We start from the raw sequence: 21,492 nt of genomic DNA on the forward strand, positions 1-21,492 counted from the left end.
ATGAACCGAGGTCAATATTCAAGTAGGCCTGGCTACTTGGTCTGAACACCATGACTTCAGTCTTGCTGTCATTCAAACTTAAAAAATTAAGTGAAAGCCATGACTTTATGTCGTTGAGGCATTCAATGAGTTGACAGAACGTGCCATTTTGTGCCATTGGAAAATAGATCCAACAGTCATCAGCATACAAATCAAACACCATGTTTCCTAAAAACAGAACCAAGAGGCAAGAAATAAAGCGAAAATAAAAGAGGGCCGAGGACAGATCCCTGTGGAACCCCATGTGGAAGCAATGCCTTTTTGGAGATAAAATTGCCCATTTTCACAGAAAAACTCAAATTTTCTGCTTTAATTTAAGATGAAAATATATTTGTGTAAACATACAGTGCATAGAGCAATAATGAATAGACTGATATCCTCTATAAGAAATGTACTGAAGGCCATCTTTTACAATCTAAATATATTTTTATTAGAAATATTCTCAAAGCAAATACCATAATAAATGACTTAGAACAAATGTTTTGTTTGAACTTAACTATACTACAGTATACATTACAGTATACAACTGTTTTAGTATGAAGAGATTGCTAAGGATTTGCCTGCTGTACTGAATAAATGTAAGCTAAAAGTGGAGCAAACACTAGCTAGCAAACAATTACAGTATTTCATTATGGCATAAGCGTAGCCTCATCTGGATATTTGCGATCTCCACTACAGGCTCCGAAGCGAGGTCCCTTGTTAACAAAATAAATTCAATTGATGACAAACTAAATTCAATAAAATTTTGACAAAGTGGATTCAAGTTGATTTTAAAAAAGAAAATTTCGACACCAGCTTTCAACATCTGTAAGATACCAAAAAATGCCGTTATTATTTGGAATTCATGTTTTTGAATAGGTGCATGTCGCTCATTGAGGCCGGGAAAATCCCGTATTTCTTACGGAGTGAGCTGGGACCTCGCTTCGGAGCTAAGATAACAGGTTAATTTTCAGCACCAAACTGACACAAGACACCAACCTTCCTTTGTGAAATACTTTGTCACATCCTGTTGGTATTTTCTACCCATCTCCTGTTTTGCTTTCTTTTCTTTCCTCTTTTGAAAACCTGATTTTTGTTGTGAAAAAATTTCTGCAGTACTGCGCTGCGCGCACTTCGAGTCATTGAGGGGTGTAAATGCGCACCGCTATGCTCACGGTCTGATCGAAGGAAGAGCGGACCAAACCATTTAATGAAAAATGGGGGCTGGCAACAAATATGCTCTCTGGGTGTTTACTTTTTGCCAAAAACAAAACAAGAAAACGAAACCCTTCGTTTTATTCCTATTAAAATGATTATTATTTAAATTTGCAAACGATTACCTAATGTTCTAATTTTCTTTGTGGGCCCCCATCAGGACATGGGCCCTTAGAATCAGTCTCACTTTTCACCCCTATACGGCGCCACTGCTCTTGGTACCTCACGATACGATACGATTTGCGATACAAAGCTAACGATAACGATGATTTGACGATATGGCGATACAACGATTATCGATACATTGGTCAGGAAATCGTTCTAGGATATTTTACAGAAAACTAATAAACAGAAAAACAAGCTTCTGCTGTGAATTGGAATGAGTTTATCACTAGTAGACGTCCAATCCATTTGAAAATGGAGGGTGGCAGCGAATGAACGACGGATTGAACATCTATAGCCATCAGTGGCAGCCAATGCCAGGCAATGAGGTAATTTTGGGCCATTTAAGGTCATTTACCTGTTGATTTTCAGTTACTTCCTGTTGATTTTGGGGTATTTTATGGTCACTTCCTGATTATTTTACGTTACAGAACAGGAAGTGACCTGGGATTTACCCAAATGAATAGGCAGTGACTCAAACTCAACAGGAAATGATCTGTAAATGCCCTATAATGAACAGCAAGTGACCTGTAAATGCCCCGAAAATCAGACAAAATGACTGTGAATGCTCTGGTTTTGAATGAACGAACGTTCCTAGTCTAAATGGATTGGGCGTCGAGCACCGTCAATGGCAACCTTTTAAAAAAAAATTTTTTTTTTTAATTGACACCTTTTTAAAACGATATCTCGATTCTTGACAGGAGCATATCGATAGCCTTTTGGGATACAAAGTATCTCAATATATCACCATTTCGATATTTTGTCACACCCCTACTCAACGCATTGCGATGTCCATCGCACACAATTTCCTTCCATAAACTGTGCTAAATTATGTCGTTAGACAAATTATTTATTCTGTTGTGAGCACCCCCTAGCTGAGTGAGATGCACGTATTGCTCACAAAATTCGGTACAAATATTACAAGTGGGCTTTGACAAACTAAAATGTGGCTAAAATCAACAAGGACAGAAAGTTACTAATCCGGTTATATGGCATTGAGTTCAGGGGCAATTATGGGATTTGTGGTTTCACATTTGGTGAGAGTGGTTGGAATGTGATTCAGTTTATACGCATGAAGAGCCACAGCAAAAGTGAAAAAGGCTGTACAAAATAGAAGTCAAGACACACACCGCTTTTGGATACAGCACAGAGTACACTTGCTGACATGTTCCTTCTAGATCCACGTTTTTCTAATTTGATACGTTTATTCCTTGATCGTGACCTGTTTTTGTTGTTGTTGTTGCTTGCCTGTCATAAAACGGCTGACAGGTTGTCCGTTCATGTCAATTTGATACATTTATTACTAGAGTTTTATAACTACTTGCCTGTTTTTGCAATTACTGATAATTATATCACACAATGACTGGGGAGAGAAAGGTTCAGAAAGAAATCATGGTGCTAGATGACTACCACTCTTTCGTGAAGCTCCGAACAGGCGTCATCACCAGCATCTGCTGTGCGGCTAAATCGTCATCATCTGATGCCTAAGGTTCAAACATGTAGGGATTAATTGTAGATAATCCTTCCTGGGAACCTTTGCCATTATTGTCGTCAAGAAAGAGTGATCCTTTTAGTGGAAAATATCACTGATATCGTTGCTGCTGCTATGCTCGCTGTGGATTGTCTTCTGTTGCGTTCAGGAATTTACGTCACACTTCCGGGTTTGGGAAGGGACTATTAACGGAGTGCACAAAACCTAAAAAAAATGCAAATTATCCTCGCAGTTACGCGTTAAAAATGACATGATTGTTTTGACCAACTCGTCCAAAATTTATATTTGTAAAATTACACCTAAATCCGAAAAGCTCTTTAGATGCTCTTTAACACAAAAAATATTTTTTTAAAAATGAAAAAAAGAAATATAATGGCTCCCAGTAGTTTCAAAAATTGTTGATTTTAAAAATCATGAATCGACGTTGACGTTGAACCGTCCGTGGCAGCAGGGCCACAAGTCCTAAATTTTGGCAGAAATGACCACTTAGCAATTGTGGTAGAAAAAAAAATAACCCCCAGACAATTGTCATGAAGACATGGTGTCACCACACTCACCACACAATTCATACTCTTTATTTGGACTCTTTTGTGACGTAAAATGTTTTTGATAGTTATTTTGAGATTTTGGGTTACTTAAAGGGTCAATTCCGATTTACGTGGAAATTTTGGTTGCGTCGCCAGCGTAGAAACGGAACTCGATTGTAAACCGAAGACCACCTGTATAATTCAAGTTTGAGAATGCTACCTTTGGAATTTCGACAAGGATGTGACAAAACATGTGCAGTTGTAATTGGTAACTTTTAATCCGTAGCAAAGAAAAAATACCCGTAGAACAAAACAAAAGAAATCACTTGCAAACAACAACAACAAAAAAGACCAACAACTTGTAGAACATTTATTAAATAATTTTTTAATGGTTATTTCAGAATGCAAATCTTGGGAATGTATATATATATATATATTAGGGCTGTCAAACGATTAAAATTTTTAATCGAGTTAATTACAGCTTAAAAATTAATTAATCGTAATTAATCGCAATTAATCGCAATTCAAACCATCTATGAAATATGCCATATTTTTCTATAAATTATTGTTGGAAAGGAAAGATAAGACAAGATGGATATATATACATTCAACATACGGTACATAAGGACTGTATTTGTTTATTATAACAATAAATCAACAAGATGGCATTAACATTATTAACATTCTATTAAAGTGATCCATGGATAGAAAGACTTGTAGTTCTTAAAAGATAAACATTAGTACAAGTTATAGAAATGTTATATTAAAACGCCTCTTAATGTTTTCGTTTTAATAAAATTTGTAACATTTTCAATCAAAAAATAAACTAGTAGCCCTATTCTGTCCTCAATGTGTGTAAGTACACAAATTGACAGATAGCGAACATAAGTTCCAAAAAGAAATCAGACTGTGTGGCAAAGTTGCATGGGCTTTACTGAAGTCATCTCTTTTTGACAGGAGCACGTTTCTTGTATTTTTGTAAAACTGAAAATAACAAGGCAATGTGTCAATAACTTGCATAAATCACAAAATAACATAAAATGTACACACACGTGTCCATTTGAGCAGTAGCACTAGCCAATTAGCTCACAAGCATCTAACAATGTAACTGCATTTCACCATATATGTGAACAAATTCAAATACACATCATCAATAACTATCTAATGCTCATGAATATAAACAAAGGAGGAATATAACTCACAAGCGATGCATGTATTAGACACAAACAGTGTGATGGGGCTATGAGAACTGCCACTGAATACTGGATGCGGACGTTAGCTGGTCTGAATAGCACTGTCTATTAGTGTGAGTTCGCGTCGACATATGATCACGTAAGAAAAGCGCGCCGAAACCCAAATAATCAGCTGCACTGAATCGCCAGCAGAGGGCGACATTACGCCACATAACATATGCAAGTCACACCCAAGCGCCAGCAGAGGGCGGAAAAACTCCATAAAACACAATTAACAAGTTGGCCTTTCACTGTACTGACATTTAAATCTGTCTGAGCGGGCCTAGTGCGTTAATTGCGTCAAATATTTTAACGTGATTAATTTAAAAAATTAATTAACGCCCGTTAACGCGATAATTTTGACAGCCCTAATATATATATATATATATATATATATATATATATATATATATATATATATATATTTTTTTTTTTTTTACAAGTTAAAAATTTTCACATGGAAAATTTTCATTTTACAACTACGTTACAAATGACTTTTTGGCTCCAAAAACTTGACAAGGATGTGACAAAACGTGTGCACTTGTAATTGGTCATTTTTAACCCGTAGCAAAGAAAAAACACCCATGGGAAAAAAATACACTTACAAACAAACAAACAAACTTGTAGAACAATTTAATACATTTTTTTTCATGTTTATTTCACAACGCAAAATTTGGGAATTCAAGTTTTCTTTTGTTTTGCAAGTTAAAATTTGTCATTTTACATGAAATATTTTCATTCTACAACTTCACTTCTTTCTGCACTATTCTATCTCCATACTTCCCTCCTCCCCCCCCTCTCTCTGCTCTCTCCCAGATAGCTGATGTGTGATAAAATTAGACAACTCGTGCTTCATTCAACCAAATTGTACTAATGCGCCCCTTTACAATCTCAGTAACCATAATGGCATAGCAAAGATAGGAAAAGTAATTAGATTACTCACTACTGAAAAAAAAAATACTGTTAGAAATCCCGTTGTACTCTAACGCCGTTACTAACAACACTGCATGTAGCCAATATATTTGGTGTGCTTGTACATGACATTATTTTGTCTGATTCGTAAGATGTCTTACTGATTTAAATACTTCAAAGCGAGGATTGGACATTTACAGAATTAAATTGAGTGCAAATTTACATTACCTGTACTATACTTGAGTACCCTTGTATTGTGTGCGTATTTATTTATTTATTTTTCATTATTGTTGTTTAAAGTCGATGGCAAATCCCAGTACATAACATAGTTCTTGTAGGCAAGCTAATGTATTTTGTACCACTGTAGCTGTCATAGTTGCGCATGCGCAGGACTCAACACGGTACAGGCAGACGCTCTTGAAACAGAAGGCTCTCGCTCGCCGTTTTTCTCTTCGTGTCTGCTCAATCTTTTGTTATTGTGTGTTTGTTGCAGCCTTTTTGCTGACGGCAAGAATGGCGTACCAGTTGTACAGGAACACTACGCTAGGAAACAGCCTTCAGGAGAGCCTGGACGAGCTCATTCAGGTGATGAGCTCAGCTAACGCTAGTTAGCTTCCGTTAGACGGGCGCTCGTTCGCGCTTATCTACCACAAGAATGACGCGATATAAACATTTATGGCATCTCTGTTTACGGCCTTTAAAATTAGAAAAATTCCTGGCTTCGATATTCACGCCTAGGTGTCTTGTCAGTCTTGCTGTTGAAAACGTAGACTACTCGTTGAGCGGGTTGGGCCTTGCCTATGCAACGTCAACGCATGCGCCATATTGGATGTGGAAGGGGTAGATTCTTGTGTGGTCTGATCCAACACTAACATGAGAGAAACGTTCGTGTGTAGTATGTGTATAAAGGAGAATGGGGTTGGGTTTGCACGTTGTCAATATTCATAAAAAATAAAATAAAGTGATTTATTATTATTGGTTACAATCATCCCCGCTAGTAGAGTTGGTTGCCACTTTTAATTAATTTAAATGGCAGTTTCTTATGATGACAACCTCTTAAGGATATTGAAGCGTGTTTGAATTACCTTAATAAAAAAGGAATCTAATCAAGAATGCAACATTACTCGTGTTTCTAAAATGACACAATTTGCTATGACTAACTTATTTAACCAATAGGAATTCAGTCGTCTGAAACTGTGATACCAGACAAACGGTCTACACTAGCGCTGCAGTTATTGATTACTGTAGTAGTCGATTAATGTATCTACTAGTTAGTTTGAAACATTGAGTAATCGGATTAGGAACACTAAATGCGTTGCAGAATACATTTTAGGAGATGTAAAACGAAGGCTTGCTAAGATTGCTCTTTCAAAAGAGCATTAATCGCGAAAAGTGTTTCTTCAAACTACCGTAATTTCTGGACTATTGGGCGCCCCTGATTACAAGCCTCACCCACTACATTTTTAAAGGAAAAACCATTTTGTACATACATAAGCCTCTCCTGTCTCCAAGCCGCGTGTGCCCATTTAGTAACATGAGATATTGACAAAGAAATACACAGAGTTTTCAAAATTTTAATAACACACCTTAACTTTTCGTTCCAAACAGCGCCAGCGAACACGTTAGTTATACAGCAGCGGCACGGAAGTTACATAGCATCAACATGGTGGTAGCAGCACTAAGTGGGCTGATTATTAAAAACATAAAAGTCTTTGTTAGCCATCTTCATCTTCCTCCTGTGCACTCAAACCATGGAAGTCTTCACCCTCAGTATCGGATATGAAGACGCTCAGATACACTTCGCCACGCACGTACTCAGTCCCTCCTTCGCTGTCGCCTTCAATCTCTCCCATAATGAGGCAAATTCACTCCTGAGCCCGTGCCATCCTCCTCGTCACGCAGCAGACTGGCCCCTCGAAACCTGTTGTCGATGGCGGACTTCTTTCACACCGCTTCACGCTTCCAGGCTCCCCCGGCAAGAGCTGCTTTTCGCATGCGGCAAGTCTTGGCAAACGAACGCTCGCCGCTAGTCATCTAAGCTTCCATACAACTCGGATGGCCAATTTAATTTCTTTTAGCATTTTCCATGATGCGGGTCGGCCAATTCTACTCATGCACAAAGACGAGGGTCCACCACCTCTATTCATGCACAATGCACAAAGTTAAACCACCGGTAATAGTGCAAACTAACGTCTTCCTCTACACATATATTCCACGTATCTCACTCCCACATTCCATGCTCTAGCGCCCATGGAGGCCGTCAGAAAAATGCACAAATTGGCCGCATCATTGAACACGTCGCAGGACCCAAAATGAGGGGAAAAAAGTTGCGGCTTGTAGTCCGGAAATTAGGGTATGCACAATTGCACTTTCATTTAAAAATAATATATCCGAGCTTAGTATAAAAACAAAAATGAAAATACTTTAAAAGAACAATTTGCTAAGTTGCATAGCAAAAGTCCACTAGCTTAAATGATATATAATGCTAACTTTTTTTAAATTTTTTTTTTTACAATCTTCTTAACAAATCGTTCAAACACATATTTCAACAAAAAAATAAAAATAAACGGCTAAATATACCTATAAATTCCGAATGCATTAAAAAAATGTATTCGCTCAAGCAAACGCTTACCTTATGTTAGTCTTCACAGGGAGCAGTTGGAATCAGCCATGTTAAATGAGGTATTTCATATTCACTGTTGCCACTAGAGGGCAGTGTATCCTCCCAAATAAAACTAAATGCAAACACTTTCAAAATCATTACAACGGCACTCTAATTAAACGAATGCACGAAACAGCAAAATTTGATTCGAGGCTTTTTTTTTGTCTAATCAAATTATTTGAGGTAATTGATTAATCATTGCACCACTAGTCTGCGTGCCCCAATGCATGCACACTACACAGCACACTGCTGTCTTTTAGAGTTATTCTAGTTATATGATATACACGACTGAGAGTTGCTGGAAAACAAATTCACTGTAACCAGTACAGAACCGTGACCGTAAAAATCCTTTGAACTGTTGGTGGTGTTAAAACTAAGTCCAAGTCATGCTTTTGACAAAAGCTAAACTACCAGCTAGCAAGCAACTAGCTAACTAGAGAATATGAATCAAAACTGTAGCTTTGTCCTAATACTTTGTTATTAGAGTTGTCCGATAATGACTTTCTAACTGATATCCTAATGTTGTCCAACTCCAAAATCTAATACCGATATTAAATCGATACCGATATATGTGGTCATGGAATAATCATATTATTGCCAATAATATTAAGATGCCCCACTGGATACTTGAATAATCATAAATGTAACAACGTCAAGGTTTTCCAAATGAAATAAACACTGAAAAATAAGAACTTCAACGGAAGTTATACAAAAAGGCAAGGCAAGGCAAATTTATTTATATAGCACAATTCAACACAAGGCAATTCATAGTGCTTTTACATCACATCAAGATCATAAAAATCACATTAAAATCAATAGAAGGTAAAAACAGACAATCGAAATAGGAAATAAAATACATAAAAATCGCATTTATTCACGAACAGAATAAAAAAAAAAAGAATACTACTACTACTTCTAAGAATTGAAATCAGCAAAAAAAAAAAAAAAGTGCAAAAATATTGTCCCATATAAATAAAATAATTTAAATGATCCCAAATGTCCGTGATTAAATAAAAGAGAAAATTCACAAATCACGTTTACACTAGTTACCCCAAAGAGCCACTAGGGGGCGACCAAAAAAGTACTAATACAGGGTGTTACTGGTAATCATAGAACATGCCAGTGCAACGACCGTTCCCAAAATACAATTTGCTGGGATTTTTCACAAATTTTAAAAGTATAATTATGTGTTTTATCACTTTTCCTAGTGGCCATTTCTTTTTGTTGATGCTGTAATTATATGTGATGTTTATTATTCATCATTTTTCATTTACTGTTCAGTTTATTTGTGCACCTGGAGTGATAAGGGTCTTTCCCTCAAGAACCAAATCTGAAGCATCTTCGAGACATCTAGAGCGCACTTTTAGCAGAGCGTCCATGCTAAGCCCACGCATAAAGGCTCCATGCTTGTACATTTATTTATAAACCAGCATATATACTGGCGCATAACTGTTTTCGGTTATTCTTTTAAATGCTTTAATCGGCTGATATTATCTATTTGTAATGGTAACCTTTTCACAACTATAAACATTTTGTGTAAAAACCCATGAAAAGGATAGTAAAACATTTAGAAATTTACCCTGAAAAATGTCATTGCCTCAAAGTGTGTGACTTTACTGTAAAAACAATGATTTTTATTTTCTGGGCACTATTATCAGCGTTTCAATGCTGATATTGTGCAACACCGCCCTCTGGTGGTCGAGCTGTAGCAAACGTGGCAGCCAAACTTGTTATCCCCTTTATGGTGTATTTGTCATTTATATATAGTTGCACGTGTTGCTGTGTAGTGCAGGTAATCCAACATAACAAAATAAGTTTTGATAAATGATAATTGTGGCCGGAAGTAATACTGCATTTGAGAAGGGTGGATTGGAAGAATGGAAACACATTTGCTCAATATCAAGTGCTTTCAATGTGTCGTGCTTGCTTGTGTCCTTTAGACGCAACAGATCACTCCCCAGTTGGCCCTCCAGGTTCTTCTTCAGTTTGACAAAGCCATCAACACGGCGCTGGCCAACCGCGTTCGTAACCGCGTCAACTTCAAGGTGAGACTTTAGATTTCATTTTTCCTCTTTATTATACATCTGCGTCAGACTGACTCATATAAATACTGGAGTGAAGTTAGGGTGTATGGTATGGCGGCCATTTGTAATATGTGTTAGATTTTTTCCAAGCTGCTTTTTTGGTCATTGAATGCAGCCTCGATCGATATGTGATGAGTATTTGCATCACCTGACTTGTTCGTTTTCTGCTTGTTGCAAGGTTTTCACGATTCACTGCCCGAACTTGCTAACGCTCTCTGCCTGAGCTAGAAGCCGGCACAACACCATACAAGAACCAGCTTATGTGTATGTGACTAACCTGTGCTGTAGTGCTTCAACTAACGATTATTTTTTATAATCGATTAATTCAACGATTAATCGGATAAATATCACTTTTTTCAATTACCTTCATAATTTAACATAGTTATTTTAGGCATTTTGTAAGCAACAATGAAGACAAAATGGATGGCCATTTCCTTAAAAAATATTTTATTACAGCTTCCTGACTTAACTATAGTCTACAAATGTACTGTTTTAGGTACATAAAACTTGTTAAAGTTTTTAATAAAGTTTCTGAGTATGAAACATTAAAATTTCTCAATACACAAGACAGACAAAAGTCCTCTTCATTTGAATAAAAAAAGTGCTGCTGATTGACATTTTTCTACTTGTGGGCAAAGCACTGATGTAAATTGTCAATGACTCATTTATTTAAACTAGAGCTGAAACGAATACTCGAGCAACTCGAGTATAAAAACTGATCCGAGTAATTTTATTCACCACGAGGAATCGTTCAATTTTGCCAGCTCTAAGCATCACGTTTTGCCTGGACTACTTTTAACACGGGACAACGCGCTGACGTCATGTGCGTAGAGAAAGAAGCAATAAATTAAAAAAAACTTACTGCAGCCGACAGCCACTACAAACTACGCCAACCTTGCTAAAAACTACCCCCGCATGATGCTAGTGTTGTAGCAGTAGTGTCCGATGTGTCTCATAGGTATCGCATGCATTTAGAACTAGATGCGAAATGATGGACTCAGCCGCGTCTGGGCAGCGTTAGTAAACAGCCGCCATCTTTAAGCAGTAGACTTCTCATCGCTCATAAATGTAACGTTACTGTCACTCGCTCACGTAACGTTAGCCCTTCGGAGGGCTAGGTTTCTATTGATTATGACCACTGTCGATGCGCGGCTAACGTGTCTTACATACAGGCTTTAACTAATCTGTAAAAACACAGCGCTGTAGAGTGATGAGGGTATAAAATTAAAACATAATAAAGCTAACTGCCAGTTTTAGCTCAATAGTCATTGCTGAATAAAGCACCAAGTAGCACTGGTCCCTAATGTGCTCCAATACAGCAGGTATCATACATTTATTTTTACACTGCAAAAACTCAAAATCCTATCAGTACTTACAGTTCAGACTAACTTAAAACTTAACTAGAACTTGGGGAAAAACACGTAGCTTTCAAGTGATGTGTGTTATCAAGCGTAATTACCGTACATTTTTAGGTAAGAAATATGTTTTTTATTTTTTATAAGATTTAGAAGTTTTTTGAGTGAAAGCAGTGATTTTTTTTTTTTCTAGTCACATCTGAGAAGCAATTGTTGGCTGTTTTCAACAATGTACATCGAAAATAAAGACATTGATTGACTGAAAATGGTTCAATATTGGATTAAATGTCTTTTTTTCCTCATATATATTGATAATTGCTCTTTACCTAAAAAAAAATGTTTTATCCGATTACTCGATTAATCGATAGAATTTTCAGTCGATTACTTGATTACTAAAATATTTGACAGCTGCAGCCCTAATTTAAACTAAACAAAATTGAATAAGGAGGAGGCAGACTGTAACGAATCAGTTTTCTTTATCAAATAGTTGTTCATACATACAATCCAAATCCAATTTCAAGGCACACTGTTGTATCACAAGTTAGTTAGCTGTTATATAGATGGGTTTGTGTGTGGTTTCCAGAGCTGAAACGAATACTCGAGCAACTCGAGTAACTCGAGTTTAAAAACTGATCCGAGTAATTTTATTCACCTCGAGTAATCGTTTATTTTGACAGCTCTAAGCATCACGTTTTGCTCGGACTACTTTTAATGCGGGACAACGCACTGATGTCACGTGCGTAGAGGAAGAAGCAAAAAAAAAAAAACTTAGTGCAGCCGACAACCGCTACAAACGACGCCGACGTTGCTAAATACTAGCCTGCACATGCTACGTTAGTTGCAGGTAGCGTCTGATGAGTCTCATAGAGATCACATGTATGTTGAACTAGATGGACAATGACAGACTAGGCCGCGTCTGGGCAGCGTTAGCAAACAGCCGCCATCTTAAACCAGTAGAGCGCTAAGCGCTAATATATAAGATTAACGTTACTGTCACTACTAGCTCACCTTACGTTAGCCCTGCGGAGGGCTAGGTTTCAATTAATTAAGACCATTTTCGATGCGTGGCTAACGTGTCTTACATACAGGCTTTAACATAACATAGCGTTGTGGAGTGATGAGGGTGTCAAATAAAAACTCAATAATGCTAACTATCAATTTTAGCTCAGTAGTCATTGCTGGATAAAACACCAAGTAACACTAGTCCCTAATGTGCTCCAATACAGCCTGTATCATACATTTATTTTGAACAGTGCAAAAACTCAAAATCCTATCAGGACTTAACAGTTTAGACTAACTTAAAACTTAACTAGAACTTAAAAATGGCTTGACTTAAATAGAAATTCAATTGAAAAACGTGGGAAAAAATCCTAACTTTTAAGTGATGTGTGTTATCAAGCGTAAAGGCATTTTAAGGTATATATATATATATATATATATATTACTTTTTTAAAATCTAAAGGTTTTTTGAGTGAAAGCAGTGAATTAGTCTTTTTTTTTTTTTTTTTTTTTTCTAGTTACATCTGAGATGCAATTGTTGGCTGTTTTCAACAATATACATCAAAAATAAAGACCTTGATTGACTGAAAATGATAAAATGTCTTGTTTTCTCATGTATATGTATAATTGCTCTTCACCTAAAAATATATTTGTTTTATCAGATTACTCGATTAATCGATAGAATTTTCAGTCGATTACTCGATTACTAAAATATTCGATAGCTGCAGCCCTAGTGGTTTCTTTATAAAAAAGAAATGAGACAACTTTACTATCTAACAATAATTCAAGTGCTAATATGCTTCTCCCAAACACAATACAAACAGACACCTAAGACACTGATTAGCATAATCGCTAACTGTCTTAGCGCTCAGTGCAATAATGTCTCATCGACAAAGAATACAAACAATACAGTTGGCTTCATTTCAAGGACGTAGGTTTGGTCTCAACATAATAGCATAACTTGCATGTTCACTTTTTGCTGCGGACGGGACATTAATAAGACCGAACCAATTATTGAACAGTGGTCAGGGCTACATTTCTCACAAATATTAACCTAATCAAGAAGCTAAATGATACATGTCAAATGAATCTGTATTGACTTATACTAACTTTCATCTGTATTGTTTCAGGTAATACAATGTTCAATTCAAACCTTCGTTTTCAAAAACTACTAAAGAAACATTTTAAAGTACAATTCCCTTTATTAAAAAAAACAAAACAAAAACGGAGCATTCAAAAAATGAGTCCACTCATTTTTTTTCTCCACAAATCACTTTTATATTACAATAAATTGGATCTAGAGGTGCTCCAGTGTCCCCGAAGTGGACCCATTCTTGGATAGCTCCCCGTTAAAAAAAACAAACAAAAAAAAGGAATAAAGGGACTTGCACTCTGAAGCCATGGCGTTGCATTACCAAGTGAGCAAGTTCACACAGTTTAATGTTATGCTCACTCTGATGCAGGTCGGACTTTCAGTAGCAAAATGAGTGGTGTTTCCCCCACCTCCACAACATTGGTATATTTTAAATAAAGTGGCTAGTGCTGGCCGAAAAAAAAAAAAAAAAGTTTGGGGAGGAAAAAATGGACCGGCGCATTTAGCAAGTGAAAAGGGATAAATTAAAGTCTGAACATAATGAAAATAATTTACTTAATAATGGTAGGGTTAGGGTTAGGCACAGGACTTCTTTTTTCGTCTTTCAGAAAGAAAGCTGACCAATACGCGGGGTCTGAAAGGCAAATTGTTGTTGGATTATTATCTTTAAATACCTGCTACTTTTGGAGCTGAATTCTAGCTTTATGTAGGCTACTGTTCCTATACATTTATATTTTGCATTTTGTTTTCTTACTGTACCGAAAATGAACCGAACCGTGACCTCAAAACCGAGGTACGTACCGAACCGAGATTTTTGTGTACCGTTACACCCCTAGAAGACAATGTAAATTACCTACATGACTGAACTCCTATAATGCAAATAAGGTTGCTTAAAAGTTTGAGCATCCTGAAAAGTTGGTAGTATTACGTCCCTACGCAAACCTACGCCCTTGCTTCATTTACTCACCTCTGACTGAGGAACTTAGGATCACACACACACTACTCAAGACAATCTAACGTGTATATATTATTGATTCAAACCCAACCTGAGTGTAGCAGTGAACTCTCTATCTCTTGCGCTAATCACTGGCGGACGCAGCCTCATATTGCACACAAACAGGGACCCAAACGGCAAAAATGATCAAATTCGTTGGCAACTAACTTATGAATCGATTTGTTGTTGCAGCCTTATTGTGCTGGAAATGAGTTTAGTTTGCCTGTGAGAAACCCTTTGTTGTGCAAAGCACCTCAACACCGGAAAGCTCAGTGTGCGGCCATCTTACTTTTCAGTCGCTTCGGCTGACAAAACTGAGCTACACGACAGTCATTTCTGGAGTAGAAGCCACATCGTCATGTGAGCGATCTGTCACTATCCCGATACTTCATTTTGCAGGATAAGGCTTACCTAGTCATTTGCCAGGAGTATCATTGACAACTCGTGCTGAGGGCAGTATTTCAAGAGCACACCTGGCCTGGGTAACGTTTGGGTGCTTGTGATTCTTTTTGGCCTCAAACTAGGCGCTGATAGTGGTGCTGACAAATGTGGTGGGAAACCTGCAGCTTGTCTTTCTTCCACCTTTGCACTACTCTTCTCGAGCTCTGCAACTTCAAGTACTCTTGTTAACCCCTGGCTAATATAGATTAGCACTATCTTGCGCGCTGCAGAATACTTTCACTTGGCTGCGGTGGGCCACGAATGTTATCTGTTTAGAACATCAGTGCTAACATTTTCTAGCTAACTATGAAATCAAAAGCTGAACTAGGATTTTCTTGTCTCTTAGCATTCCTTCTCGAGTGTCGCAGTGTTTTTGCTCGTAGCGGCCGCCAATAAATTTGACTCGGCTCGCATCGGAAGCGGTTCGTCAAATGCTTCATTTCATACGATGTCGGCTTTTTGGCTGGTTGAAAACGGGGTGTGTGAAAACAGATTTGCGTTGAACTACGCAATGCAACAAACACAAGATAAGGAAATCGTGAGCCCCTCTCCGTTGTTTTCCAGGGTTCGCTGAACACTTACCGCTTTTGCGACAACGTGTGGACGTTCGTGTTGAACGACGTCGAGTTCCGAGAAGTCACCGACCTGGTCAAAGTGGACAAGGTCAAGATTGTGGCCTGCGATGGAAAGAGTTAGTATCGTTGGGAATATTTTTATCGACGCCTCAACTAGCAGTGTTACAATGAATGGCTTTTTTTGTTGTTTTTTCCCCCAGATTCTGGCTCCAATGCCGGCGAGTAGGCACGCACACCTGCCAACATAACCCTCAAGTGTACATATGCTTCTAATTTATCTCTGTGTGAAGTTTATTTTACATTTGTTTTCCAGCGTTTGTATAAACTGAATAAATAACTATAAACGCTTGAGTGTCTTTGATGACTTTTAAGAACGGCAGCCGACGCTCAACTGTAAGTGGCCAATCTCCATCATTAAATGATGAGCTTTTCCTTGCTGAAGGCATGTTTAGATTTTCAACACAGACCTAATCCAAATATTGAATAGGTTAAACAGAGGAATAATGCGTGAGGCAAAATTTTGGCGCAAGAGTTTTTATCTTTGCGTACGACAAAGGCTGTTTTGCAATATTTAATCAGGATTTTAGCAAACTTGTTGATAATTCTGTTCTAGGTTTTAGTGCCCATTGCAAAATATGTGCGAGCAACACTAACACTTCTGTTGGATGTCAAATAGGGGCCGCAAAATATTGTCCAGTGGGCCACAATTTGCCCCTGGGCTGAAAGTGAGACCTCTTCCCTTAATGCAGTACTTCTCAAATAGTGGGGGGCACAGAGCAATGCCACGCATGTGACCTCGGGGAACATGTTTTTTTTTTTGCCGTACTGGAATAAAGTGTACTTGCACATCCACTCAGTAGGTGGCAGTGGCGCTCTCATTTTCAGAGTGCGCGCAGTATTTTTGAACTAAGGAAGAGCACTCAGCACACACAGACAACAGATATGAAGAGCAGTGAGCCACCGCCGTTTTTCGAAAGCCGTTTTCCGACCGGACTCACTCACGCGCGCAGCGACCCACTGTCTTGTCCGGTTCTCACGTCGCCGCCCGAGAAGTGCCATTTTCGGCTTGGGATCGTCACGACGACTCCCCTCACTACCTCGGCCGCCGTGAATGCGCTTTTTTCGTGCCGTTTGCCTTTTAGCTTTGACTTTTAATACAGTGGGTGATGATGAAAGACCACTGTTTACTGTGTCTAAAAATAATTATAGCAGACAGCAAGAAGCCAAATCAATTAAGACGCCACTTAAAGACATTAGACCCCAATCTCATTGTTAAGCCGCTTGATTTTTTCAGTGAAAACGTGCCGAATATTGCCAACAATCGTCCTGCTTTGTCAGTGTTACATCAGTAAGCCAGTGAGCATTGTTAGCATGCTAATTGCAAAATAACTCCACACCATTGCAAAGGAGGTAAATACTGTGAGCAGCAAAAATAAAAACTGTCCTGTCCAAGGACACTTTTTTCCCCCCTTTTATTCAGATGTTTTTTCGTTCAAATTTTTTGGCACATTGTCCTCATGAGTGAATGTTTCTAATCAATTTTAATTTGGTATTATTTACTGATTTTATTACATTTTATTTTTCTGTATCAAATGGTCAGAAATGTACCTTGAGTGTATTTTTTAGTTTGGATGTGAATTTTTTTTTTTTTTTTTTAATTCAGGCAAATTGATGCACCTCAAGTCTTCTGTTACAAACAAAACAATGTTAATAAAGTTATACTTTATTATAAGTTGATCTATGTTACTTTTTTTCTTTATTAGAAAAAAAGGACAATGTTAGGCAGATGCATATTTATAATAGTAATTTTATAGACAAATGATACTATTTACAGTGGCGGCAGAGAGTTTGGGGGGGCGCGAAACATTTACGTCTTCCTTGGGGGGGCGTGACAAAATAATTGAGAAGCACTGCCTTAATGAATGTAATAAAATCAGTGAAGAAATATCATTCGTGCATGAAAGGGTTAAGTGTTGAGCAAAGGGTTGACGGCATCACCACAAACGGTAAATGTATTTTTTTTGTTTTCATTCAAAGATCAGAAAAATTACTGGTGGCATAGGCGCAAGTAGCTGAAAAATGTACCTGCTGTGTTGAAAGTTTTAGGGGCAAAATGCATTATTAACCTTCTGAGTCCTAAAATCACGCCGGCGATATAAATCCTGTGGCATCTTTAAAGCGCTGTAAAAAGATATTTCACAAAGAGCGCTGCCGTCAACGTGACTTGCAAATGCTGACCCCCCCATAAAACCGAAAATGTTTTGGTTTGATAATCAAGTTCATCCATGCATGTGTTTGCATTAGACAATTAGAGGGTTTTAAAGTAGGACATTTGATTGTATTTTGTATTAAAGATAAATTATTTCACTCATATATGCAACAAATTGAGGTTGAAAAAAAATCACTTCTAAACAAACAAACAAAAAAACAAAACTCAGCTCTACCAACGAGATGTCCTAATTATTTTTTTATTTTCAGGGAGTTGGCAACCCTAATCATTTGACGTGGATGATGTCTATTTTTGGTTATTTGACTACAAAAAAAACTGGCGTTCACAACTTCAAATTTTGGATCATTTGACCACGATATTAGCTAACTCTTAACATACTAATGGTGTTTCAAACTTCGGTTAGGGCTCCAAATTAGTTTTAAATTAGAGTTAATCGGGTTTCAAAATTGGGTTGGGGTTTAAAGGTTCTTTCAAATTAGGGTTTGGGTTCCAAAGTAGGATATCGGATAATGAACATTAAAAAATTAAAATACCTGAGCTGTACCTCAAACGGTATAAAAAAATAAATGATGCACAACAAAAGAACAGTTGGCTAACTTACATAGCAAAAGTTCACTAGCTTAAATGCTATAAAATGCCAACTTTTTTTTTTTTTTTTTAACAATGCTCTTAAATAGTTCAGACACATATTCCCACAAAAAATGTCTAAATATACCTAAAAACTAAATTACGAATGCATTAAAAAAAACAGCTCAAACAAAAACTTAGCTTATGGTGGTCTTAACAGGGAGCAGATGGATTCACCCATGTGAATTGAGATAGACTAGAGGGCCGTGTATCCATGCAAATCAATAAAACAATGCCACTTTAATTAAACGAATACTCGGAGCAGCAACATTTAATTCAAATCTTTTTTTTTTCTAACCGAATACTCGAGTTAATCGATCGTTGCAGCACTGTAAATGTGTAATAAACACACAAGGCTTGATTCAATCAACAAAAGCTGCAATTTATTTGAATCGGTGTTGAATTGCATGTCTCAAAATGTGAGCGGTATTTTCCATGCTATTGCTAATTCGAGCAGTTACAATGAAGGCACTGCAATTTCAAATGTTGATCCCAATGAGAAAGAAACACTTTGGTTAGCAAATATCAAATTTCAGCAAATCCCAAGCGCCCCTTTCCCTATTGCTGATTACATTAACTCTCTCATTGCCGTTGACGATGATTGAAGTCCAATACATTGACCTGGGACGGCCCCTCCCTGGGTCAGGATTAGGGACGCCTTCCAGGTCAATGTATTGGACTTCTATCACCCTCAACAGCAGCAATTGAGTAAAGCGTAAACCAGACGGTCACGATGGGCACAGCTTCCGTAGACTCCGGATCAGCAGACGACCTTCTGAGGCATCGTGTGTCACACTCGTAGGTTTCAGCGTGCACAGTCATTAAAAGGAGGACGGTCGGCGTCCGGCTTCTCGGAGACTTTCCCATCATGCTCTGGTGCTTCTCGTCTGTGGGTAGAATATGTGATGGTATAAATATTGGGAGGTAAGTGCGCTTCAAACCTTTACCACTAGATCGATAGATACCACAAGAACAACGAAAGACATTACAACACGTAGCCAGACAACAAAACAATATATTTGAGTGCAATTTAAAAAAAAAAGAAAAATCATGCTTAAAGATGCATTTGTGAGTGTGTGTTAAATAATTTGCTTTTTATTCTTTTAAAAAGTGTATTGCTACTGGTGACTTTTCTCAGGTAAATTTTATGTATAATCTTAACTCATGATGATTGAGTTTAAGCATTTAAATGATTTATTTCAATCATTGATTTTATTAAATACATTATATGGTTAAGTTTTAAAACGAAAATAGCCACTACTGCTTAGCGGCCATTTTTTTGGTGCCACCTACTGCTGTACACTAGTGCTGCAACAATTAATCGATTATAAATAAAGCTTTGAATCAAATTTAGCTGCTTTGAGTATTCATTTGTTTAGAATAGCGTTGTAATGGTTTGTTTTGAAAATGTTTGCATTGATTGATTGGGTGGATTTACTGCCCTCTAGTGGTAACAGTGAATATGACATAACTCATTTAACATGGCTCAAATCTGCCACTCCCTGCTAAGACCAACACAAGGTAGGTTTTTGTTTGAACTAGGGCTGTCAAACGATGAAAATTTTTAACTGAGTTAATTACAGCTTAAAAATTAATCGCAATGCAAACCATCTATGAAATATGCCCTATTTTTCTGTAAATTATTGTTGGAATGGCACGAGAAGACACAAAACACGGTACATAAGTACTGTATTTGTAACAATAAATCAACAAGATGGCATTAACATTCTCTCAATAATTACACCATGCTCACTCATGGTACTAACCCATAAAATCAGTTGGACCCAAGCGCCAGCAGAGGGCGCCAAACACCAAAAAACAAGTAACAAGTGGACATTAGACTATACTGTCATTTTAATCTGTTTGAGCGGGGCATGTGCGTTAATTGCGTCAAGTATTTTAACGTGATTAATTTTAAAATTAATTACCGCCAGTTAATGCGATATTTTTGACAGCCCTAGTTTGAACTAATGTTTTTTTCATGCATTCGTTATTTTGGAAATAAATTTAGTTGTTTTTTTTTGTGGATTTGAACGATTTGTAAGAGCATTGTAAAAAACAGTTAGCATTTAAGCGCATTTAAGCTTGTGGACTTTTGCTGTGCAAGTTATCCAATTGTTCTTTTGCAGTATTTAGATCCTAATTGATTTTTTTTTTTACCATTTAAGGCAAAGTTCAGGTATTTTAATTTATTTTTAATTGAAAGTGCAATTCTGCATAGTGTGAAGAAACACCCTTTGTTTTCGATGTTCTAAAATGTATTCTGCAACGCATTAAATGTTCCTAAACTTTGAACTAAAAAGTTGATTAATCAACTACTAAAACAATCGATAGATGCAGTCCTACTATACAAGCACACACTTTTATTCCACATTTTTAACATGTTCGTTATGATTGAACAGTGGCTTCTTCACAATCTACCATCACAAGGTGGAAGGCAATGAGTAAAAAAAAAAATCAAGTTAATGTGCTAAAATTGAGAGAAAAAAAGGGCAAACAGCTGCTGCTTACTTTTGTTCATCTAAATTCCCGCCAAAAAGTTGCACTTTCTCAGTGTGGCATTATGGGAATTGTAAACGTTTGGTTAACTAGAATTTATAGCCAGATACATTTTAGCGTTAAACAATTTTTAAAATCTTAACTACATTTATTTCAACTTTTAATACAGAGACCTCACATTGAAATTGACATTTTTCTTTGGTCGCTTCGGAAAAACGTATGTATTCGTTCAACAAAAACGGTACATAAAATCTATTTTGCATGTATTTTTTCTGTTTGATCACATCTAAAAGACTGCACACTTTATGTTTTTTGTTTTTTTTTTAAACCATAGAGGTGTCATTTATTTTATATACAATACTGACATCATCTGGA

At 37.1% G+C, this 21,492-nt stretch overlaps 1 protein-coding gene across 1 annotated transcript; it reads left to right on the top strand.

The window, feature by feature from the left end:
• Nucleotides 1-5,894: 5,894 nt before the first annotated feature.
• On the top strand, nt 5,895-16,471 carry gtf2a2 (general transcription factor IIA, 2). The gene is made up of 5 exons (XM_057852222.1): nt 5,895-5,959; nt 6,052-6,143; nt 10,161-10,265; nt 15,751-15,877; nt 15,962-16,471. The coding sequence occupies exons 1-5, from the start codon at nt 5,941-5,943 to the stop codon at nt 15,985-15,987; spliced, it is 369 nt and encodes a 122-aa protein (XP_057708205.1). The 5' UTR covers nt 5,895-5,940; the 3' UTR covers nt 15,988-16,471.
• The last annotated feature ends 5,021 nt before the right edge of the window (nt 16,472-21,492 follow it).

Source organism: Corythoichthys intestinalis, chromosome 1, assembly GCF_030265065.1.
Source record: "Corythoichthys intestinalis isolate RoL2023-P3 chromosome 1, ASM3026506v1, whole genome shotgun sequence".
NCBI lineage: Eukaryota > Metazoa > Chordata > Actinopteri > Syngnathiformes > Syngnathidae > Corythoichthys > Corythoichthys intestinalis.